This window comes from Heterodontus francisci, chromosome 1 (genome assembly GCF_036365525.1).
Source record: "Heterodontus francisci isolate sHetFra1 chromosome 1, sHetFra1.hap1, whole genome shotgun sequence".
Classification (NCBI taxonomy): domain Eukaryota; kingdom Metazoa; phylum Chordata; class Chondrichthyes; order Heterodontiformes; family Heterodontidae; genus Heterodontus; species Heterodontus francisci.
In genome coordinates, this window is record NC_090371.1 from 50,931,125 (window position 1) to 50,956,902 (window position 25,778).

At 45.6% G+C, this 25,778-nt stretch overlaps 2 protein-coding genes across 5 annotated transcripts in view; one reads left to right on the forward strand and one right to left on the reverse strand.

Annotated features, from left to right (window-relative positions):
• cfap53 (cilia and flagella associated protein 53) overlaps window positions 1-21,885 on the reverse strand; it is a 103,554-nt gene extending 81,669 nt beyond the window's left edge. For all 3 annotated transcript variants that reach the window (XM_068047259.1, XM_068047345.1, XM_068047174.1), the window contains exon 1: window positions 21,655-21,885. In XM_068047259.1, the coding sequence (XP_067903360.1) occupies window positions 21,655-21,726 (72 nt within the window). In that variant the 5' untranslated portion in view covers window positions 21,727-21,885. The remainder of the gene's footprint in view (window positions 1-21,654) is intronic.
• Window positions 21,886-22,124: 239 nt separating this feature from the next.
• ska1 (spindle and kinetochore associated complex subunit 1) overlaps window positions 22,125-25,778 on the forward strand; it is a 63,585-nt gene continuing 59,931 nt past the window's right edge. For both annotated transcript variants that reach the window (XM_068030556.1, XM_068030546.1), the window contains exon 1: window positions 22,125-22,486. The gene's annotated coding sequence lies outside the window, so the exon portion shown is untranslated. The remainder of the gene's footprint in view (window positions 22,487-25,778) is intronic.

Below are 25,778 nucleotides of genomic sequence, written 5' to 3' on the forward strand. Positions count from 1 at the left end.
ACTAAACATAGCATCCTATCCTAGATTACATTGTTGACAAAGTTATCTTTGGGTTCATAGGGTGTGAGAAGGTTTGCCTCTGGGAGGTGCTCTTTGCGCTGGGCATGCGAAAAGTATCTTCTAAGAGTCTGATTTGTAACAATTCATATAAATGAATTTTTTTGAGAAAATAAACCTAAGGAATAACAACTTGCATTGAGGCATCACCTTCACAGAGATGCAAAAAAAAATAGGCACTGAGCCAAAGAGGGAGTGAACACAATTTGGTTGAAAAGGTGGGTTCGAAGGAGTGTCTTAAAAAGAGGAGTGTCAGATGGAGCGATGAAAGAGTTTAGGAAAGGAATTTCAGAGCATGCTGCCTGGGAAGCTGAAGGAAGTGAGGGATCCTCGAGATTCCACAATCAAAGGCACAGAGAATTAATTGATGGGGGGATGGTAATTATAGAACTGCAGGAACTTAGAGATAAGGAGCAGCATGGCCAAGAAAGAATTTAAACACAAATATTGGAATTTTAAATTTGAGTCAAGAATAGTCCCTTTCTCCAGAGAATACTTAGTGTAAAAGCAGATGTTGGCACATACATATGCACATAGAACCAGAGAACAATTACGGCACAGAAGGAGGCCATTCAACCCATTGTGGCCGTGCCAGCCGAAAAAACTAGCTGCCCAATCTAATCCCCAGTCCATAGCCTTGCAGGTTACAGCACTTCAGGTACATGTCCAGGTACCTTTTAAAATAATTGAGGGTTTCTGTCTCCACCACTGTTCCTGGCAGTGAATTCCAGACACCTGCCATCCTCTGGGTGAAAACGTTTCTCCTCATGACCCCTTTAATCTTTCTACCAATCACCTTAAATCTGTGTCCCCTGGTAACTGACCTCCCCGCTAGAGGAAACAGTTCTTTCCTGTCCACTCTATCTAGTGGAGATAGTGGATTTTGTATACCTCAATTAAGTCTCCCCTCAGCCTTCTGAATTCCAAGAAAAACGACACTAGCCGATCCAATCTTTCCTCATAGCTGCAACTTTCAAACCCTGGCAACATTCTTGTAAATCTCCTCATTACACTCTCCAGAGCAATTATGTCCTTTTTGTAATGTGACCAGAACTACAAGCAAAACTCCAGCTGTGGCCTAACCAGCGTTTTATACACTTCCAGCATCACATCCCTAGGAAAGCAATCCATATGCCTTCTTCACCATTCTACCCAACTGTCCTGCCTTCAGGGACCTGTGGACATGCACTCCAAGGTCTCTCACTTCTTCTACCTCTCTCAATATCCTCCCGTTTATTGTGTATTCTCTCGCTTTATTTGCCCTCCCCAAATGCATTACCTCACACTTCTCTGAACTGAATTCCATTTGCCACTTAAAACCACTCAACCAAACCATTGATATCATTCTGGAGTCTACGGCTATCCTCTTCCTTTAACTTCACGGCCAATTTTTGTTTCATCAGCAAGTTTCCCAATCATGCCTCCCACACTGTGGGAGGCACAGTGGCGCAGCGGTTAGCACCGCAGCCTCACAGCTCCAGGGACCCGGGTTCAGTTCTGGGTACTGCCTGTGCGGAGTTTGCAAGTTCTCCCTGTGACAGTGTGGGGTTCCGCCAGGTGCTCCGGTTTCCTCCCACAGCCAAAGACTTGCAGGTTGATAGGTAAATTGGCCATTGTAAATTGCCCCTAGTGTAGGTAGGTGGTAGGGAAATATAGGGACAGGTGGGGATGTGATAGGAATATGGAATTAGTGTAGGATTAGTATAAATGGGTGGTTGATGGTCGGCACAGACTCGGTGGGCCGAAGGGCCTATTTCAGTGCTGTATCTCTAACTAACTAACTAACTAACATAAAGAGCATACAGCATTTTTTAAATGCTAAGAGGTGAAATATTTAACTTGGATTTTGAACAGAACAAGAGACTGGCATACGAGAGTAGAAAAAAACTATTTCTCCAGAGTGTAGATTTATGGAATAAGATTGTAGCCAAAGCAGTTAGTGCCATTTCAGTTAATACCTTTAGAAAGAGCTGGAAGAATATTTGGTTAGGAATGGACTTTAGAGTTATATGTTTCGGCTTTTATGGAACATGATTGTCCCTAAATGAATAGGATCATACTACTGGCCCAGAGGTCCATTCATAGATCAAAACATCTGGAGAAAGCTTCAAGGAAAACAATTTTAAAACTTAATGAGATTCCACTCCTGCCAGCAATATAATAGAATGAAAACAGAAAATGCTCAGCAGGTCAGGCAGCATCTGTGAAGAGAGAAACAGAGTTAACATTACAGGTTGATAACCTTTCATCAGAACTGGGAAAAGTTAGAAATGTAATGGGTTTTAAGCAAGTAAAAGGGGGGAGGGTGGAAAAATACCAAAAGAGCAGGTCTGTGATATTGTGGAAGACAGGAAAAATTGAATGACAAAGGGGTGTTGGTGCAATGCCAAAGGGACAAGTAAAGAAACAAAAAAGAGTGGCTATAGGAGGTGTGGATGGCAGAATGATGAAGAATTGCCATCCAACAGCAAAAACAAGAGAAAAAAACAAGATTAAAACCGAAACCTGCAAAGAAAAAGGAAACAAAATGGGGGCAGAGATTACAGTCTGAAATTGCTGAATTCAATGTTGAGTCCAGACAGCTGTAATTTGCATAACCAAAAGATGAGGTGCTGTTCCTTGAGCTTATGTTGATCTATAACAGAATAATTAATTTACAATTTGCAGAAAAAACCCTGAATTTATATAGTGCATTCAGAATGTCCCATGGTACTTTACAATCAATGAATTCTTTATGAACTGCAGTCACTGTTATCTGCAATTGCAGCAGTCAATTTGGCACAATAAGATTCCACAAATGAATAAATGGCCAGTTAAATCTGATTTTAATTATTGAGGGAGGGATGTTGGCTAGGAGTTAGGAGGGCTAAAAGGGGTCATGAAAAGACATTGGCAAACAGGATTAAGCAAAATCCCAAGGCTTTTTATACAGATATAAAGAGCAAGAGGGTAACCAGGGAAAGGGTTGGCCCACTCAAGAACAGAGAAGGGAATCTATGTGTGGAGCCAGAGGAAATGGGTGAGGTGCTAAATAAGTACTTTGCATCAGTATTGACCAAAGAGAAGGACTTGGTGGATGATGAGCCTAGGGAAGGGAGTGCAGATAGTCTCAGTCATCTCATTATCAAAAAGGAGGAGGTGTTGGGTGTCTTGCAAAGCATTAAGGTAGATAAGTCCCCAGGGCCTGATGGGATCTATCCCAGAATACTGAGGGAGGCAAGGGAAGAAATTGCTGGGGCCTTGACAGAAATCTTTGCATCCTCATCGGCTACAGGTGAGGTCCCAGAGGATTGGAGAATAGCCAATGTTGTTCCTTTGTTTAAGAAGGGTGGCAAGGATAATCCAGGAAATTATAGGCCGGTGAGCCTGACGTCAGTGGTAGGGAAACTATTAGAAAAGATTATTCGGGACAGGATTTACTCCCATTTGGAAACAAATGGACTTATTAGCAAGAGGCAGCATGGTTTTGTGAAGGGGAGGTTGTGTCTTACTAATTTGATTGAGTTTTTTGAGGAAGTGACGAAGATAATTGATGAAGCAAGGGCAGTGGATGTTATCTATATGGACTTCAGTAAAGCCTTTGACAAGGTCCCGCATGGCAGACTGGTACAAAAGGTGAAGTCACACGGGATCAGAGGTGAGCTGGCAAGATGGATACAGAACTGGCTCGGTCATTGAAGACAGAGGGCATCAGTGGATGGGTGTTTTTCTGAATGGAGGGATGTGATTAGTGGTGTTCCGCAAGGATCAGTGCTGGGACCTTTGCTGTTTGTAGTATATATAAATGATTTGGAGGAAAATGTAGCTGGTCTGATTAGTAAGTTTGCGGACGACACAAAGGTTGGTGGAGTTGCGGACAGTGATGAGGATTGTCAGAGGATACAGCAGGATACAGATCGGTTGGAGACTTGGGCGGAGAAATGGCAGATGGAATTTAATCCGGACAAATGTGAGGTAATGCATTTTGGAAGGTGTAATGCAGGTGGGAGGTATACTGTAAATGGCAGAACCCTTAGGAGTATTGACAGGCAGAGAGATCTGGGCGTACAGGTTCACAGGTCACTGAAAGTGGCAACGCAGGTGGAAAAGGTATTCAAGAAGGCATACGGCATGCTTGCCTTCATCGGTCGGGGCACAGAGTATAAAAATTGGCAAGTCATGTCGCAGCTGTACAGAACCTTAGTTAGGCCACACTTAGAATATTGCGTGCAATTCTGGTCGCCACACTACCAGAAGGACGTGGAGGCTTTGGTGAGGGTACAGAGGAGGTTTACCAGGATGTTGCCTGGTCTGGAGGGCATTAACTATGAGGAGAGGTTGGAAAAACGCGGATTGTTTTCACTGGAATGACGGAGGTGGAGGGGCGACATGATAGAGGTTTACAAAGTTATAAGCGGCATAGACAGAGTGGATAGTCAGAAGCTTTTTCCCAGGGTGCAAGAGTCAGTTACTAGGGGACATAGGTTTAAGGTGCGAGGGGCAAAGTTTAGAGGGGATGTGCGAGGCAAGTTTTTTTACACAGAGGGTGGTGAGTGCCTGGAACCTGCTGCCAGGGAGGTGGTGGAAGCAGATACGATAGCGACGTTTAAGAGACATCTTGACAAATACATGAAAGGAAGGGAATAGAGGGATATGGGCCCTGGAAGTGCAGAAGGTTTTAGTTTAGGCAGGCATCAAGATCGGCGCAGGCTTGGAGGGCCGAATGGCCTGTTCCTGTGCTGTACTGTTCTTTGTTCTTGTTCTTTGAAAAGGCATGGCAAGCCACTCAGTTGTATCAAACAGCTACAGAAAAGTGGAAGAATAATAAAAATCACACAGACCACCTGACATCAACCTGGGCACCAGAACGGACAACTGCGCACCCTGCCCAGTCAACCCTGAAAAGTCTTCCTTACTAACATCTGGGGACTTGTGCCAAAATTAGGAGAGCTGCATCAGATACTGGTCAAGCAACAGCCTGACAAAGTCATACTTACCAAGTCATACCGTACAGCCAATGTCCCAGACTCCTCCATCATCATTCCTGGTTATGTCTGTTGGATTCTCCAGTAATGACATTTAAGAGATTTAACTTGTTTCACAGACTTTATTCAGTCATCTTTACTCTACAGATACAGTCCTTCAATAACATGTGCTATCTGACCCTTGATATCAAGGCAGCATTTGACAGAGTATGGCATCAAGGAGCCCTAGCAACACTGGAGTCAATGGGAATCAGTGGGAAAAACTCTCCGCTGGTTGGAGTCATACCTAGCACAAAAGGAGATGGTTGTGGTTGTCGGAAGTCAATTATCTCAGTCCCAGGACATCACTGCAAGCGTTCCTCAGGGTAGTGTCCTCAGCCCAAACATCTTCAGCTGCTTCATCCCTCCCCTCCATCATAAGGTCAGAGGTGGGGATTTTCGCTGATGATTGTGAAATCTGAACCAGTCCGTGTCCAGATGCAGCAAGAACTTGACAACATCCAGGCTTGGGCTGATAAGCAGTAAGTAACAGTCGGACCACACAAGTGCCAAACAATGACAATCTCCAACAAGAAAGAATCTAACCATCTCTCCTTGATTTTCAATGGCATTACCGTCACTGAATCCCCCACTATCAACATCCTGGAGGTTACCATTGACCAGAAACTGAACTGGACCAATCACATAAATGCTGTGGCTACAAAAACAGGTCAGAGGCTGGGAATTCTGTGATGAGGAACTCACCTCCTGTCTCCCCAATGCCTGTCCACCATCTACAGGGCACAAGTCAGGAGTGTTTTGGAATACTCTCCACTTGCCTGGATGGATGCAGCTCCAACAACACTCAAGAAGCTCGACACTATTCAGGACAAAGCAGCCTGCTTGATTGGCACCCGAGCTACACCTTAAACCTTCACTCTCGTCACCACTGACGCACAGTGGCAGCAGTGTGTACCGTCTACAAGATGTACAGCAGCAACTCACCAAGGCTTCTTTGTCAGCATCTTCCAAACCCGTGACTTCTACCACCTAGAAGGACAAGGGCAGCAGCTACATGGGAACACCACTACCTGCAAGTTCCCCTCCAAACCACACACCATCCTGACTTGGAACTGTATTGCCGTTCCTTCACTGTCGCTGGGTCAAAATCCTTCCTAACAGCACTGTGGGTGTACCTACAGCCCAAGGACTGCAGCGGTTCAAGGCAGCGCACCACCACCTTCTCAAGGGCAATTAGAGAAGGACAATAAATGCTGGCCTAGCCAGCGACACTCACATCCCATGAAAGAATAAAAATAAAAGCCTCAGGTCGGAGGACCTCCTAGCAGCCTATACTAATACAACATGTATTGTATTGTATCTAATAGGTGAGAACTGTATTGTATCTAATATGCAAGTCCACATAACACTCAGTTATCATCATGATATTCCTCCCTTAATCAGATTGTAAACATGTCCATGATTTTCTGGCACTACACAAATGAATATGTGCACAAGAGATAAAATCCTCATATCTCTTCGGTGGTCTCCTCTGATGCATGGTTCTGCCTGCCATCTCAGGAATTCTAGTTATCGTCCTTGGACTTGATGGTATCAGCTTCCTTTCATGAGCTTTCATAGAAACATAGAAAATAGGAATAGGAGTAGGCCATTCGGCCCTTTGGGCCTGCTCCGCCATTCAAAAAAGATCATGGCTGATCGTCAAATTCAGTACTCTGTTCCCGCTTTTTCCCTGTATCCCTTGATCCCTTTGGGATCCTTCTTGAATATATTTAATGACTTGGCTTCCACTGCCTTCTGCGGTATAGAATTCCACATGTTCACCACCCTCTGAGTGAAGAAATTTCTCCTCATCGGTTCTAAATTGCATACCCCGTATTCTGAGACTGTGACCCATCTATGATTCTGGACTCCTGCTGTCAGAAACTCTGGAGTCTCTACTTCCTGGTCCAGGTACCTCATCAGTCCCTGCCGCCATCTGAACCTCACCTCGATGGTGAACGACTATTTGCTGTTCCACCATCTGTGCATCTTGATCTGGAACCAGATTTTGTTCAGACTCTAGATTCTGCATCATAAAACTACAGCGATGCAGATATTTCTTGGCATATGACTTATTTCTGTCATATTCTACTCCTTTCAGTGACCACAGAGTCACCCTATTTCCAATCTTGGAAATAAAATTATACAGTTCTGGAAAGAATGTTGTGTCCAGCTTGCTCGGAATCTCTCATCACTTTTATATTACATCAGACTCTCTGGCACCCCTTCTATGATCTGCAGAAAATTTTGACACACCCTTCTTCTCACAATCATGGTCTCAAACGTCGTGATCTTTAATGATGTCTCTGATTTACAACATCTTGGTGTGGACTTTTCATCCAAACAGCAACTCTGCTGGGCTCTTCCCTGTTGCAGTATATGGAATTGCTCTGTACACAGCCACATATGACAGCAGTGACTATTTCTGGTCTGTCGTCAGCTTGGGCAATTCTCATCTGCTTCTCTAGAGGTGGGTTCTGATGTTCCACCTCTTGATTAGCTTCTGCCCATTTTGGCGTCACTCTGTGGTGGTGAATCCCTGTAACCTGCATATAGTCAGCAAACATCTCTGAGATAAATTGCAGCCCATCGTCTGAGTACAAGGTAACTGGCAAACCATGCCTTGCAAATATCTCAATACTGTCACTGTCTTCTCTACTGTTGTAGACTTCATTACAACTTACTCATAGAATCGACCGTAATAGACAGTCACAACTGGAATTGGCTCTCCTGATGGAAACGAATCTAAGAAAATCCATGGCTACGTCTTCCCATGGTGCGGCTGGTAGCATTGTGCTGTGTATTGGTTCAAGTGGGTTGGGTCGGCTAACGACTGGACATCCATGGCAGGATTTGATGAATTTTTCTGCATCCTTCTCCATTCCAGCCACCAAACCTTGGTTCTCAGCTTCTGCTTCATACCACCTCTCCTAAATGACCTCATGAGCCAATGTCACCATTCTATTTCTTAGCTGCCTTGGCACTACAACTCTGTTGTCTCCAAGTACACATTTTCCCACTGTGCACAGTTCATCTCTCACAGCAATATAGGACTTATGCATATACTTCTTCCATTTTCCTGTCTGGATCCTCAGCTTAATTTTTTTTTAAATGTGCTGGAAATACTCAACAGGTCTGGTAGCATCTGTGGAGAGAGGAACAGATTTCCTTGTTTGAAATATAATGTCGTGGCTATAATGGAGACCTGGCTCAAAGAAAGGCAGGTCTGGGTGTTAAATATTCCTGGATACAAGGTGTTCAGAAAAGATAGGAAAGGGAGAAAAGGGGGAGGGGTGGCAATATTGATTAAGGAGAGTATTGCAGTGCTAGAGAAAAAGGATGTCTCAGAGGGGTCCCGGACAGAATCAATTTGGCTAGAGCTATGGAGCAAAAAAGGTGCAGTTACATTGCTCGGTGTTGTCTATAGGCCACCAGCTAGTGGGAAGGACGTGGAGGAATAAATTTGCAAGGAAATTACGGAGAGGTGCAAAAATGATAGGGTAGTTTTAATAGGGGACTTTAATTATCCAAACATAGACTGGGATAATAGTAGTGAGGGGCAAGAGTTCCTAAAGTGTGTTCAGGAAAATTTTCTACAACAGTATGTTGCTAGTCCAACAAGAAAGGAGGCTCTGCTAGACCTGGTTCTTGGGAATGAGGTGGGCCAAGTGGATCAAGTATCAGTAGGAGAGCATTTAGGGGATGTGATCATTGTATCATAAGGTTTAGGCTGACTATGGAAAAGGGCAAGGAGCAATCTAGGGTAGAATAATTAACAGGGAGAAAGCCAACTTCAGAGGGGTAAGAATGGAGCTGCGGCAAATAAATTGGAGTCAAAAGCTGGCAGGAAAACCGGTACATCAGCAATGGGCTACCTTCAAAGAAGAGATAGTTCGGGCACAGTCAAGGTATGTTCCCTCAAAGGGGAAAAGTAGAGCAAACAAATCCAGAGCTCCATGGATGACAAAAGAGATAGCAATTAAGATAAAGAAGATAAAGTGTGCTTATGACAGATGCCAGGTAGAAAATACTATTGTGAACCAGGCGGAATATAGAAGGTCCAGAGGGGAAGTGAAAAAGCAAAGAAGAGAAGCAAAGAGAGAGCATGGGAAGACACTGGCAGCTAGCAGTAAAAGAAATCCCAAAGTTTTCTATGGGCTTATAAATAGCAAAAAGGTGGTAAAAGGAGGAGTGGGCCGATTAGGGACTAGAAAGGGGATTTACACAAGGTGTTAGAGGGCATAGCTGAGGTATTAAATGAATACTTTGTACCTGTCTTTACCAAGGAAGAAGATGCAACCCAGGCAATGTTGAAAGAGGAGGTAAGTCAGACACTAGAGGGGTTTAAAATTGACAAAGAGGAAGTATTAGAAAGGCTGCCTCAACTTGAGGTGGATAAAGCACCAGGGCCGGATGAGATGCATCCAAGGATACCGAGGGAAGTGAGGGTGGAAATCGCATGGGCACTGGTCATAATTTTTCAGTCTTCCTTAAACTCAGGGGTGGTGCCAGAGGACTGTAGAATTACAAACATTACACCCTTGTTCAAAAAAGGGTGTAAAGATAAGCCCAGCAACTACAGGCCAGTAAGTTTAACTTCGGTGGTGGGAAAACTTCTGGAAAAAATAATTCGGGACAAAATCAATACTCACTTGGACAAATGTGAGTTAATTAAGGAAAGTCAGCATGGATTTCTTAAGGGAAAATCATGTTTAACAAACTTACCGTAGTTTTTTGAAATGGTAACAGGTGGGCAATGCTGTTGATCTGGTGTACATGGACTTTCCTAAGGCATTTGATACAGTGCCACACAACAGACTTGTGAGAAAACTTGTAGCTCATGGAATAAAAGGGATGGTAGCAACATGGATACAAAAATGTCTAAGTGACAGGAAACGAAGAGTAGTGGTTAACGGATGTTTTTCAGGCTGGAGGAAGGTTTGTAGTGGAGCTCCCGAAGGATCAGTGTTGGGACCCTTGCTTTTCCTGATATATATTAATGACCTACACCTTGGTGTACAGGGCACAATTTCAAAGTTTGGAGATGATACGAAACTTGGAAGCATTGTGAACTGTGAGGAGGATAGTATAGAACTTCAAAAGGATATAGACAAGTTGGTGGAATGGGCAGACAGTTGGCAGGTGAAGTTCAATGCAGAAAAATGTGAGGTGATTCATTTTGGTAGGAAGAACATGGAGAGACAATATAGAATAAAGGGCACAATTCTAAAGGGGGTGCAAGGGAAGAGGGTGTATATGTGCATAAGTCATTAAAGGTTGCAGAACAGGTTGAGAGAACAGTTAATAAAGCATACAGTATCCTGGGCTTTATTAATAGAGGCATAGAGTACAAGAGCAAGAAAGTTATGTTGAACTTGTATAAGACCATACTTTGGCCTCAGCTGGAGTATTGTGTCCAATTCTGGGCGCCGCACTTGAGGAAAGACATGAGGGCATTAGAGAAAGTACAGAAGAGATTCACGAGAATGGTTCCAGGGATGAGGAACTTCAGTTATGAAGATAGATTGGAGAAATTAGGACTGTTTTCCTTGAAAAGAAGGCAGACAGGTGACTTGATAGAGGTATACAAAATCATGAGGGGATCTGGACAGAGTAGGTAGAGAGAAACTGTTCCCACTCGCGAAAGGATCGAGAACAAGAGGGCATAGATTTAAAGTATTTGGTAAGAGAAGCAAAAGTGACATGAGGAATAACTTTATCACGCAGCGAGTGTTTAAGGTCTGGAATGCAGTGCCTGAGAAAGTGGCGGAGGCAGGTTCAATTGAAGCATTCAAAAGGGAATTAGACAGTTATATGAAAAGGAAGAATGTTCAGGGTTATGGGGAGAAGGCAGGGGAATGGGACTGAGGGAATTGCTCTTTCAGAGAGCCAGTGCGGACACAATGGCCTCTTTCTGCGCTGTAACAATTCTGTGATTCTGTGAAATTGTGCAACAGTTTCCCCATCTGTCTGTTTCATTTGCCGAAAAACATGTTGCTGAAATGTTGCATTTATCTTCACATAATGCTTGTTTAATGCATTCAAGGCCTTGACATAATCATCCCATTCTCCTGTGCCATTAAACATTTGAATGTCCCTCTCACCAATGCCCCTGCATTGTAGAGCAAAAAAGCCCTCCATTGAGCTTGCTGCATCGATGTCACCCCATTGAGAAACAGGTCCCTGCTGTCCATGAGACCCATCGTGCACTCACTACACTGACTTTACTATCGAGATCAAATGGATTCACACCATGAATCCCAGCAGATTCCAATCCGCCAAAAGCCATATCCAACTGCAACGGTTCAGTAACCTAATCCAATAATTTACTCCTCAAAGCCCTCGTCGCCACTGTCGATCCTCCAGTAATGACATTTAGAGATTTAACTTGCTTCACAGAATTTATTCAGTCATCTTTACTCTACAGATACAGTCCTTCAACGTGTGCTATCTGACCCTTGGAAGCCCCAGGTCATATGACCTCCTAACTAGTAAAGTATGTACTGTATTTTATATAATATGCATGTTCACATAACACTCAGTTATCGCCATGACAATATCCTATCCCACCATCAGGACAGACCCACCCAAGGTGGTGGCATAGTGGCATACAGTTGGGAGGAGTGGCCCTGGGAGTCCTCAACATTGACTCCAGACCCCAAGAGGTCTCATGGCATCAGGTCAACATGGACAAGAAAACCTTCTGCTGATTAATAAGCACCGGCCTCCTTCAGTGGATGATTTGGGCTCCTCCATCTTGAACACCAATTGGAAGAAGCACTGAGGATTGCAGGGGCACCGAATGTACTCTTCAATGTCCATCACCAAAGGTGGGTCAGTGACAACACTACTGACACAACTGACCAAAGTACATAGCTGCCAGACTAGGCCTGCAGCAGATGGTGGGAGAAACAAGACAGAAAAAACAACTTGACATCGACCTCACCAATCTACCTGTCAACAGATCCATCTGCCCATGGCAGCCTCCACCATGCAGTACTTCTGAAGACAAAGTCCATTCTTCACACAGATACCCTCCATCGTGTTGCGTGGCACTACCAACATGCTAAATGGGATAGACTCAGAACTGATTCCACAGCTCAAAACTAGATATCCATTAGGCACTCGGCAGCTGAAGAATTGTATTCAACTACATTCTGTAACCTCAAGCGCCAGCATATCCCTCACTCTACCATTATCGTCAAGCCACGAGATCAACCCTGGTTCAATGAGTATAGGAGAGCAAGCCAGCAGCAGTACCAGGCAAATCTGAAAATGAGGTGCCAACCTGGTGAAGCTACAACGCAGGACCTCATGCACACTAAACAGCGGAAGCAGCACGCAATGAGCAGAGCAAAGCGATCCCACAACCAACAGATCAGATCAAAGCTCTGCAGTCCTGCCACATTCAATCGTGAATGGTGATGGACAATTTAACAACTAATCAGAGGAGGAAGCTCCACAAACATCCCCATCCTCAATGATGGGGAGCCCATTGCGTTGGTGGAAAAGAGAAGGCTGTAGTATTTGTGACTGTCTTCAGCCAGAAGTGCTGTGGATAATCCATCTTGGTCTCCTCCCGAAGTCCCCAGCATCACAGATGCCAGTCTTCAGCTAATTCAATTCTCTCATGAAACAGCTAAAGACACTAGATACAGCAAAGGCTATGTGCCCTGATAACATCCTGCCTCCTCGACGACTGAACAGCTGTGCTGCAGAACTAGCCATGCCCCTAGCCAAGCTGCTCCAATACAGCTACAACACTGACATCTATCTGACAATGTGGAAAATTGCCCAGGTATGTCCCATCTACAAAATGCAGGACAAATCAAATCCAACAATTACCACCCCATCAGTCGACTCTCAATCATCAGCAAAGTGATGGAAGGTGTCATTGACTGTGCTATCAAGTGGCACTTACTCAGCAATAGTCTGCTCACCAATGCTCAGTTTGGATTCTGCCAGGGCCATGCAGCTCCAGACCTCATTACGGTCTTGGCCCAAGCATGGTACAAAACAGCTGAATTCAAGAGGTCAGGTGAGAGTGAGTGCCCTTGGCATCAAGGAGCCCTGCAATATTGAAATCAATGGGAATTGGGGTAAGATTCGCCACTGCTTGGAGTCACATCTATCACAAAGAAGATGAAAGTGGTTTTTGGCAGTCAATCATCTCAGACCCAGGACATCACTGCAGGAGTTCCTCAGGGTAGTATCCTAGGCCCAGCCATCTTCAGCTGCTTTATCAATGACCTTCCCTCCATCAAAAGGTCAAAAGTGGGGATATTCGCTGACAATTGAACAGTGTTCAGTCCCATTTTTAACTCCTCAGATACTGAAGCAGTCCGACCCTGCGTGCAGCAAGATCGGGTCAACCTGATAAGTGGCAAGTAACATTCAAACAATACAAGTGTCAGGCAATGAACATCTCCAACAAGAACAAAGAACACTACAGCACAGGAACAGGCCATTCGGCCCTCCAAGCCTGCGCCGATCTTGATGCCTGCCTAAACTAAAACCTTCTGCACTTCCGGGGACCATATCCCTCTATTCCCATCCTATTCATGTATTTGTCAAGATGCCTCTTAAAAGTTGCTATCGGACCTGCTTCCACCACCTCCCCTGGCAGCAAGCTCCAGGCACTCACCACCCTCTGTGTAAAGAACTTGCCTCGCACATCCCCTCTAAACTTTGCCCCTTTCACCTTAAACCTATGTCCCCTAGTAACTGACTCTTCCACCCTGGGAAAAAGCTTCTGACTATCCACTCTGTCCATGCCGCTTATAACTTTGGAAACCTCTATCATGTCGCCCCTCCACCTCCGTTGTTCCAGTGAAAACAATCCGAGTTTATCCACCCTCTCCTCATAGCTAATGCCCTCCAGACCAGGCAACATCCTGGTAAACCTCTTCTGTACCCTCTCCAAAGCCCCCACGTCCTTCTGGTAGTGTGGCGGCCAGAATTGCACGCAATATTCTATGTGTGGCCCAACTAAAGTTCTGTGCAGCTGCAGCATGACTTGCCAACTTTTATACTCTATGCCCCGACCGATGAAGGCAAGCATGCCGTATGCCTTCTTGACTACCTTATCCACCTGCGTTGCCACTTTCAGTGACCTGTGGACCTGTACGCCCAGATCTCTCTGCCTTCCAAAATTCACATTTGTCCAGATTAAACTCCATCTGCCATTTCTCCACCCAAGTCTCCAACCGATCTATATCCTGCAGTATCCTCTGACAATCTTCATCACTATCCGCAACTCCACCAACCTTTGCGTCGTCCGCAAACTTACTAATCAGACCAGCTACATTTTCCTCCAAATCATTTATATATACTACAAACAGCAAAGGTCCTAGCACTGATCCTTGCGGAACACCACTAGTCACAGCCCTCCATTCAGAAAAGCACCCTTCCACTGCTACCCTCTGTCTTCTATGACCGAGTCAGTTCTGTATCCATCTTGCCAGCTCTCCTCTGATCCCATGTGACTTCACCTTTTGTACCAGTCTGCCATGAGGGATCTTGTCAAAGGCTTTACTGAAGTCCATATAGATAACATCCACTGCCTTTCCTTCATCAATCATCTTCGTCACTTCCTCAAAAAACTCAATCAAGTTAGTGAGACACAACCTCCCCTTCACACAACCATGCTGCCTCTCGCTAATAAGTTCGTTTGTTTCCAAATGGGAGTAAATCCTGTCACTAAGAATCCTCTCTAATCATTTCCCTACCACCGACATAAGGCTCACCAGCCTATAATTTCCTGGATTATCCTTGCCACCCTTCTTAAACAAAGGAACAACATTGGCTATTCTCCAGCCCTCTGGGACCTCACCTGTAGCCAATGAGGATGCAAAGATTTCTGTCAAGGCCCCAGCAATTTCTTCCCTTGCCTCCCTCTGTATTCTGGGGGTAGATCCCATCAGGCCCTGGGGACTTATCTACCTTAATGCTTTGCAAGACACCCAACACCTCCTCCTTTTTGATAATGACATGACAGAGACTATCTACACTCCCTTCCCCAGGCTCATCATCCATCTCTTTGGTGAATACTGATGCAAAGTACTCATTTAGCACCTCACCCATTTCCTCTGGCTCCACATATAGATTCCCTCCTCTGTCCCTGAGTGGGCCAACCCTTTCCCTGGTTACCCTCTTGCTCTTTATATACGTATAAAAAGCCTTGGGATTTTCCTCAAGCCTGTTTGCCAATGACTTGTCATGACCCCTTTTAGTCCTCCTGACTCCTTCCTTACGTTCCTTCCTACTGTCTTTATATTCCTCAAGGGCTTCGTCTGTTCGCAGCCTTCCAGCCCTTACAAATGCTTCCTTTTTCTTTTTGACTAGGCTCACAATATCCCGCGTTATCCAAGGTTCCCAAAACTTGCCAAACTTATCCTTCTTCCTCACAGGAACATGCTGGTCCTGGATTCGAATCAACTGACATTTGAAAGACTCCCACGTCAGATGTTGATTTACCCTCAAACAGCCACCCCCAATCTAAATTCTTCAGTTCCTGCCTAATACTGTTATAATTAGCCTTCCCCCAATTTTTTTTTTAGAGATACAGCACTGAAACAGGCCCTTCGGCCCACCGAGTCTGTGCCGACCATCAACCACCCATTTATACTAATCCTACACTAATCCCATATTCCTACCACATCCCCACCTGTCCCTACATTTCCCTACCACCTACCTATACTAGGGGCAATTTATAATGACCAATTTACCTACCAACCTGCAAGTCTTTTGGCTTGTGGGAGGAAACCGGAGCACCCGGAGGAAACCCACGCAGACACAGGGAGAACTTGCAAACTCCACACAGGCAGTACCCAGAATTGAACCCGGTTCGCTGGAGCTGTGAGGCTGCAGTGCTAACCACTGCGCCACTGTGCCGCCCCATTTAGCACCTTCACCCGAGGACTACTCTTATCCTTATCCACAAGTACCTTAAAACATATGGAATTATGGTCACTGTTCCCGAAATGCTTGCCTACTGAAACTTTGACCACCTGGCCGGGCTCATTCCCCAATACCAGGTGCAGTATCCAGCTGTGATATTCTCCTTAACCAGTAATGCAACTCCCCCACCCCTTTTACAACCCCCTCTATCCCACCTGAAGCTTCTGAATCCCGGAACATTTATCTGCCAATCCTGTCCTTCTCTCAACCAAGTCTCTGTAATAGCAACAACACAAAAGTCCGACTGTATCAGGCCTGTGTCCTCAGTACCTTGCTCAATGGCAGCGAGGCCTGGACAACGTATGTCAACCAAGAGCGACGTCTCAATTCATTCCATCTGCGCTGCCTGCGGAGAATACTTGGCATCAGGTGGCAGGACCGTATCTCCAACGCAGAAGTCCTCGAGGCGGCCAACATCCCCAGCTTATACACACTATTGAGTCAGCGGCGCTTGAGATGGCTTGGCCATGTGAGCCGCATGGAAGATGGCAGGATCCCCAAAGACACATTGTACAGCAAGCTCGCCACTGGTATCAGACCCATCGGCCGTCCATGTCTCCGCTATAAAGACGTCTGCAAACGCGACATGAAATCCTGTGACATTGATCACAAGTCGTGGGAGTCAGTTGCCAGCGTTCGCCAGAGCTGGCGGGCAGCCATAAAGACGGGGCTAAAGTGTGGCGAGTCGAAGAGACTTAGTAGTTGGCAGGAAAAAAAGACAGAGGCGCAAGGGGAGAGCCAACTGTATAACAGCCCCGACAAACAAATTTCTCTGCAGCACCTGTGGAAGAGCCTGTCACTCTAGAATTGGCCTTTATAGCCACTCCAGGCGCTGCTTCACAAACCACTGACCACCTCCAGGCGCTTATCCATTGTCTCTCGAGATAAGGAGGCCAAAGAAGACGGCCCCATCCCTAGTTGGACTATCTACATACTGTTTCAAGAAGCCCTCCTGGATGCTCCTCACAAATTCTGCTCCGTCCAAGCCCCTAGCACTAAGTGAGTCCCAGTCAATATAGGGGAAGTTAAAATCACCCACCACTACAACCCTGTTACCTTTACATCTTTCCAAAATCTGTCTACATATCTGCTCCTCTACCTCCCGCTGGCTGTTGGGAGGCCTGCAGTAAACCCCCAACATCGTGACTGCACCCTTCCTATTCCTGAACTCCACCCATATTGCCTCGCTGCATGACCCCTCAGAGGTGTCCTCCCACAGTACAGCTGTGATATTCTCCTTAACCAGTAATGCAACTCCCCCACCCCTTTTACAACCCCCTCTATCCCACCTGAAGCTTCTAAATCCTGGAACATTTAGCTGCCAATCCTGCCCTTCCCTCAACCAAGTCTCTGTAATAGCAACAGCATCATAGTTCCAAGTACTAATCCAAGCTCTAAGTTCATCTGCTTTACCTGTTATACTTCTCGCATTGAAACAAATGCACTTCAGACCACCAGTCCCGCTGTGCTCAGCAACATCTCCCTGCCTGCTCTTCCTCTTAGTCTTACTGGCCTTATTTACGAGTTCCCCCTCATTTATTTCACCTGCTGTACGACTGCTCTGGTTCCCACTCCCCTGCCACACTAGTTTAAACTCTCCTGAGTGACGCTAGCAAACTTTGCAGTCAGGATATTTATGCCCCTCCTGTTTAGATGCAACCCGTCCTTCTTGTACAGGTCCCATCTGTCCCTGAAGAGATCCCAATGATCCAGATATCTGAAACCCTCCCTTCTACACCAGCTGTTCAGCCACGTGTTTAGCTGCACTATCGTCCTATTTCTAGCCTGTCTGGCACGTGGCACAGGGAGTAATCCCGAGATTACAACCCTGGAGGTCCTGTCTTTTAGCTTTCTACCTAACTCCCTAAATTCCCCCTGCAGGACCTCGTCACTCTTCCTGCCTATGTCGTTGGTACCGATGTGTACCACAACCTCTGGCTGTTCACCCTCCCCCTTCAAGATGCCCCCTGTCCGTTCAGAGACATCCTTGACCCTGGCACCAGGGAGGCAACATACCATCCTGGAGTCTATTTCACGTCCACAGAAGCGCCTATCTGTGCCCCTGACTATAGAGTCCCCTATAACTATTGCTCTTCTGCGCTTTGTCCCTCCCTGCTGAACAACAGTGCCAGCCGTGGTGCCACTGCTCTGGCTGCTGCTGTTGTTTTCCCCTGATAGGCCATCCCTCCCAACAGTATCAAAAACGGTATACGTGTTAGAGAGGGGGATAGCCACAGGGGATTCCTGCACTGACTGCCTGCCCCTTCTAGCGGTCACCCATCTATCTGCCTGCACCTTGGGTGTAACCACTTCTCTAAAACTCCTGTCTATGATGCTTTCTGCCACCTGCATGGTCGTAAGTGGATCCAGTTACCGCTCTAACCGATCCATGCGGTCTGTGAGGAGCTGCAACTGAGTACACTTCCTGCAGATGTAGTCGTCCGGAACACTGGAAGCGTCACGGACCTCCCACATCTCACAGGTGAAGCACTTTATCCCTCTAACTGACATTTCTAGCACTAATTAATAAATGAATTTAAAATAAATACTAATTAAATCCTTACTAAATTATGTCACAATTAACTATTTGGTCCCTCGTGCTCGATTCCTACTATAAATATTAAATGCTAACTAAATACAGTAATCTCCTCCCTCTGGTTTAGTTACTCTACTTATTAATTAGTTAATTAGGGTTTCAATCAATTTTTATCAATGTTTTATTTTCAAATTTGGTACAGATTCCCTACCACCCAATCAGGTCACAGCTTTCCTGTGACATCACTTTTTCATTTTTTTTACCAGAGGTAACTTTTATACACTTACCGGTCCGGAACTCCGCCCTCCGAGTCCTCTCCCTGGATGAAGGCCGCGAATCCCCGAGGTAATCTTTTTATACTTACCGGTCCGGAACTCCGCCCTCCGAGTCTTCTCCCTGGATGTAGGAGAGAGAATCTAACCATCTCCCCTTGATGTTCAACAGCATTACCATCGCTGAATCCCCCACTATTAACATTCTGGGGGTTACCATTGACCAGAAACTTAACTGGACCTTCTTTTGGGCCTCCTTATCTCGAGAGACAATGGATACGCGCCTGGAGGTGGTCAGTGGTTTGTGAAGCAGCGCCTGGAGTGGCTATAAAGGCCAATTCTGGAGTGACAGGCTCTTCCACAGGTGCTGCAGAGAAATTTGTTTGTCGGGGCTGTTGCACAGTTGGCTCTCCCCTTGCGCCTCTGTCTTTTTTCCTGCCAACTACTAAGTCTCTTCGACTCGCCACAATTTAGCCCTGTCTTTATGGTTGCCCGCCAGCTCTGGCGAATGCTGGCAACTGACTCTCACGACTTGTGATCAATGTCACAGGACTTCATGTCGCGTTTGCAGACGTCTTTATAGCGGAGACATGGACGGCCGATGGGTCTGATACCAGTGGCGAGCTCGCTGTACAATGTGTCTTTGGGGATCCTGCCATCTTCCATGCGGCTCACATGGCCAAGCCATCTCAAGCGCCGCTGACTCAGTAGTGTGTATAAGCTGGGGGTGTTGGCCGCTTCAAGGACTTCTGTGTTAGAGATATAGTCCTGCCACCTGATGCCAAGTATTCTCTGGAGGCAGCGAAGATGGAATGAATTGAGACGTCGCTCTTGGCTGGCATACGTTGTCCAGGCCTCGCTGCCGTAGAGCAAGGTACTGAGGACACAGGCCTGATACACTCGGACTTTTGTGTTCCGTGTCAGTGCGCCATTTTCCCACACTCTCTTGGCCAGTCTGGACATAGCAGTGGAAGCCTTACCCATGCGCTTGTTGATTTCTGCATCTAGAGACAGGTTACTGGTGATAATTGAGCCTAGGTAGGTGAACTCTTGAACCACTTCCAGAGCGTGGTCGCCAATATTGATGGATGGAGCATTTCTGACGTCCTGCCCCATGATGTTCGTTTTCTTGAGGCTGATGGTTAGGCCAAATTCATTGCAGGCAGCCGCAAACCTGTCGATGAGACTCTGCAGGCACTCTTCAGTGTGAGATGTTAAAGCAGCATCGTCAGCAAAGAGGAGTTCTCTGATGAGGACTTTCCGTACTTTGGACTTCGCTCTTAGACGGGCAAGTTTGAACAACCTGCCTCCTGATCTTGTGTGGAGGAAAATTCCTTCTTCAGAGGATTTGAACGCATGTGAAAGCAGCAGGGAGAAGAAAATCCCAAAAAGTGTGGGTGCGAGAACACAGCCCTGTTTCACACCACTCAGGATAGGAAAGGGCTCTGATGAGGAGCCACCATGTTGAATTGTGCCTTTCATATTGTCATGGAATGAGGTGATGATACTTAGTAGCTTTGGTGGACATCCGATCTTTTCTAGTAGTCTGAAGAGACCACGTCTGCTGACGAGGTCAAAGGCTTTACCATTGACCAGAAACTTAACTGGACCAGCCATATAAATACTGTGGCTACAGGAGCAGGTCAGACACTGGGACTTCTGCAGAGTAACTCACCTCCTAATTCCCCAAAGCCTGTCCACCAGGCACAAGTCAGGTGTGCGATGGAATACTCTCCACTTGACGGGATGAATGCAGCTCCAACAACACTTGAGAAGCTCGACACCGTCCAGGACAAAGCAACCTGCTTGATCGGCAACCCATTCTCCACCTTGAACATTCACTCCCTCCACCACCAGTGCACAGTGCCAGCTATATGCATCCCGTCTACAAATTGCACTGCAGCAACTCACCAAGTCTCCACAGACAATACCTTTCAAACACATGACCTCTACCGCCTAGATGGACAAGGGCAGCAGATACAGCAAGTTCCGTTAAGTCACACACCATCCTAACTTGGAACTATATCACCATTCCTTCACTGTGGCTGTATCAAAATCCTGGAACTCCCTTCCTAACAGCACTGTGGGTATACCTACAAACCAAGGACTGCCGCAGTTCAAGAAGGCAGCTCATCACTACCTTCTCGAGGGGAATTAGGGATGGCAACAAATGCTGGCCTTGCCAGTGCTGCCCACATCCCATAAACAAATATTAAAAAAAACACAAATGGTAGAAGTCATGGGATCCATTTGCAGTCGACAGGCAGCTGGGAAAGAAAGAAAAAAGAAAAGGGAAAAAAGAAGCAAGGGAAGACTTGCATTTCTATGGCGCCTTTCAGGATCACCGGAGTCTCAAAGTGCTTTGCAGCCAATGAAATACTTTTTAAAGTGCAGTCACTGTTGTATTGCTGAGAATCACAGAATCGTTACAGTACAATAGGAGGCCATTCGGCCCATCGTGTCCGCACCGACTCTCCAAAAGAACAATTCACAGTGCCATTCTCTCACCTTCTCCCCTTTGTCCTGCACATTCTTCCTTCTCGTATAACAATCTAATTCCCTTTTGAATGCTTCAATTGAACCTGCCTCCAACCACACTCTCAGGCAGTGCATTCCGGACGCTAACCACTCGCTGCATGAAGAAGTTTTACAGAGACTGTATAGCACAGAAACAATACGGCTCAATCGACTTAGGCGCCAACAATAGCCTCTTCCCACCGTATTTCATCAGACCCAACAACATTTATTTATTCTCTGTGTAACTCATTGAAAGACTGGTTTACTTTTTTTCTCTCTCTCTCGGTAACCCGAATGTACCACTTACCACAGCCACAGAGCAGGGATTTGGGCCTTTCACCTCCCTGCCACAGCCTTTTCGACATTTAGCCGCCATCATCTGTTTCTCCCACTCAGGCCTCCTCCGTTATATCATAGAAAAAGGTGGGAGATTTTCGGAAACCAGCACAAACCCTTTGCCGAGCGCCAGCAGCCGCTTCCTGCTGTTGGGAATGCAAGGCCGGTCACCACAGTAACCGGCAAACACCCACCGCGACCCAAGAGCAGCGCGCGTTTCCAAGGAAACGACGCAGTTTCACCATAGCAACGGAACCAGACCGTATTGCAATTAAATTAATGTATTTGTTTTTGAAAATATAACACAGTATTCAATTTCTCGTATAGTTTACTTTGTAATTAATTCGAGTATAAACTATAATTTTTTTTAAAAAGCAGTCAGTTGTATCAGTTTCTGTAGTGACGCGAAATTGATTAACATACCGCCGCGAGAACTCACCAGAATTCTCCTGGATGGGCGGGAAATGTGAATTTCAAACAAGTGGAGCAGTTAACGGAACTGCTTTTTAAAAAGTGTTTAGGGATTGATTGTTGTTTCTGTCCCAAGGCAGGAATTAGTTACAAGATTGAGAAGTTACATAAGCAGATAATATTGGCGTTGTTGTTATTGGTTTAAATTAATGACGGGACCAGGCCGACCTGGCAGATTCCCCGCAGCTTGAGGTGGGCAAAGGCCCTGAGGCCTCCGTCCGTGTTTGAGGGGGTCGGTCTGTGCCTGTGTGGGAGATTTTTTTTAAAAGTGCTGGAAATACTCAGCAGGTCTGGCAGCATCTGTGGAGAGAGAAGCGGAGTTAACGTTTCAGGTCAGTGACCTTTCATCAGACTGGTGTGGGATAGTCTGTCTAGCGTCTTGGGGTCGGTTGGTCTGTGGGTGGAGTCTGTTTGCACCCACTAAGTTCTATCAGAATATCCTTTTTTCTTAAATTATGTCTTTCAGAAGAAAAATCAAATTCTTTGAGCCTTTCGTCGAAAATCATTGAGAATTAAAGAATTCGATTACTTTCTATTTGTGTTATTGATCCCGTAGGGAACAGGGAACATTGTGTCTGGGGAAACCGATTTCTCTTCTAAATTCTGCTGATAGTTCAAAGTGATGAACTGGGATACAGAAAGAAGTGTTTGAGTAGAATGGGCCTCTACTCTCTGAAGTTTAGAAGATGACAAGATGAAACATGTAAGATTCTGAGAGGCCTTGACAGGATCGATGTTGAGGGGCTGTTTTCACTGGCTGGAGAGTCTAGAATTAGGTGTAGTTGCAGGATATGGGGATGGCCATTGAGGACTGAGATAAGAAATTCTTTCACCCAGAGGGTTGTGATTCTTTAGAATTCTGTACGCTAAGGTGCTGTAGACGCTCAGTTTTTTCCAAGGCTGCGATCAGTAGATTTTTGGAACTCCTTCAGGGATGCAGGAATCGATTGGGAAAGTGGAGTTGAGGCTGAAGATCAGCCATGATCATATTGAATGCTGTAGCAAGTTCGAAGGGACATATGGCCTACTCCTGCAACTATTTGTTAGGTTTCTTAGGTTATTTGGTTCCTTTTTAAAAATATTTATAGAATCATAGAAAGTTTAAGGCACAGAAAGAGGCCACTTGGCCCATCGAGTCTGGACCAGCCAAAAAACAATCCACTTATTCGAATCCCACCTTCCAGCATTTTGTCCGTGACCCTACAGATTACAGCACTTGAGGTGCATATCCAGACTCCTTTTGAATGAGCTGAGGGTTTCTGCCTCAACTACTTAAATGATCAAGGCTAATCCTTGGCCTCAGCTCCACTTTCCTGACCAAAAATTACACTAAAGAGACTCTTCATTTGATCGAAGGATGAAGAGTCATTGACCTGAAACATTAACTCTTTCTCCCTCTACAGATGCTGCCAGATCTGCTAAGTATCTCCAGCATTTTCCATTTTACTTCATTAAATAAAATCTGTTTGATTCTGTTGTGGATTATATTTATTTTCAGTTGAGTTTTTACATTGTTACGTAACACATTGTGGTCCTGAAATACATACCAGACAGCACAAGGATGTAACATTTGTCCACAAATAAAATTGCCATCGATAAGGACTCTATTAAAAAGGAGCCAAATAACTTAAGAAACATCAGGAATTGGAGCACGAGTGGGCCATACGTCTCTTTGAGCCTGCTTCAGCATTCTATATGATAATGACTGATCTTCGACCTCACCTCTCATAGGATGTCAGTTGTGACTTTGATTAGGGTCATTCCATTGCTGTGGCGGGGGATGGAGCTTCATTGGAAAGATGGAGTTGCAGAAAAGATGGGCACGGATTTGGAGATGAAAGCACATTTGAAGGGGAAAAAGAGGTTGATGATCGGGCAATGAGTTTACAAGGCCAGAGTTGTCAAGGCTGGATTTTTTTGAGGAAGGGACAAAGATGGTGGTGGGTGGTACCTGAAGGGAAGGAACCTTTATAATGTCAGAAACAGGGCAGGAAGGAAAGTCAGTGATTTAGTGAGAATTGGATCAAGAGCAGAAGGTGGTTCATGGACAAGTTGAGCTTTGAATGGATGGTGGGGAGAGATGGGAAAGAAAATGACAGAGGTTGAAGGTTCACTCGAGTCAGAGTCATACAGTACAGAAACAGGCCCATTGTGTCCGTGCTGGCCATCAAGCACCTATATTCTTATCCCATTTTCCAGCACTTGGCCCGTAGCCTTGTTTGCTATGGCGTTTCAAGTGCTCATCTAAATACTTAAATGTTGTGAGGGTTCCTGACTCTACCACCCCTTCAGGCAGTATGTTCCAGATTCCAACCACCTTTTGGATGAAATTTATTTTCCTCAAATCCCCTCTAAACCTTGAGCCCCTTACCTTAAATCTATGCCCCCTGGTTATTGATACCTCCGCTAAGGGAAAAAGTTTCTTCCTATCTATGCCCCTCATAATTTTGTATACCTCAATCAGGTTCCCCCTCAGCCTTCTTTGCTCTGAAAACAACCCTAGCCTTTTCAGTCTCTCTTCATAGCTGAAACGCTCCAGCCCAGGCAACATCCTGGTGAATCTCCTCTGCACCCTCTCCAGTGCAATCACATCCTTCCTATAGTGTGGCGACCAGAACTGTACACAGTACTCCAGCTGTGGCCTAACTCGCATTTTATACAGCTCCATCATAACCTCCCTGCTCTTATATTCTATGCCTCGGCTAATAAAGGCAAGTATCCCATGTGCCTTCCTAACCACCTTATCTACCTGTGCTGCTGCCTTCAATGATCTATGGACTAGTACACCAAGATCCCTCTGACCCTCTGTACTTACTTGGGTCCCAAAATGCATCACTTCACACTTCAGGATTAAATTCCATCTCTCACTGTTCTGCCCATCTATATCATCCTGTAATCTAAGGCTTTCCTCCCCACTATTTACGACCCCACCAGTTTTTGTTTCATCTGTGAACTTAATGATGATACTTCCTATATTCATGTCTAAATCATTAATGTACACTACAAAAAGCAAGGGTCCCAGCACCAATCCCTCCGGTACACCACTGGTCACAGGCTTCCAATCACAAAAACAACCCTCGACCATTACCCTCTGCTTCTTGCCACTAAGCCAATTTTGGATCTAATTTGCCAAATTGCCCTGGATCCCATGGCCTCTTACCTTCTTAACCAATCTCCCATGCGGGACCTTATCAAAAGCCTTACTGAAGTCCATGTAGAGTACATCAACTGCTTTACCCTCATCTGCACACCTAGTTACTGCCTTAAAAAATTCAATCAAATTTGTTGGACATTATCTCCCCCTGACAAAGCCATGCTAACTATCCCTGATTAAGTGGAGATTAATCCTGTCCCTCAGAATTTTTTCTAATAGTTTCCTTACCACTGATAAACTCACTGGCCTGTAATTACCTGGTTTATCCCTACTACCCTTATAATAATGGTACCACATTCACTGTCCTCCAGTCCTCTGGCACCTCTCCTGTGGCCAGAGAGGATTTGAAAATGTGTGACAGAGCCCCTAAAATCTCCTCCCTTGCCTCACATAGCCTGCGGCGGCGCAGTGGTTAGCGGCGCAGTGGTTAGCACCGCAGCCTCACAGCTCCAGGGACCCGGGTTCGATTC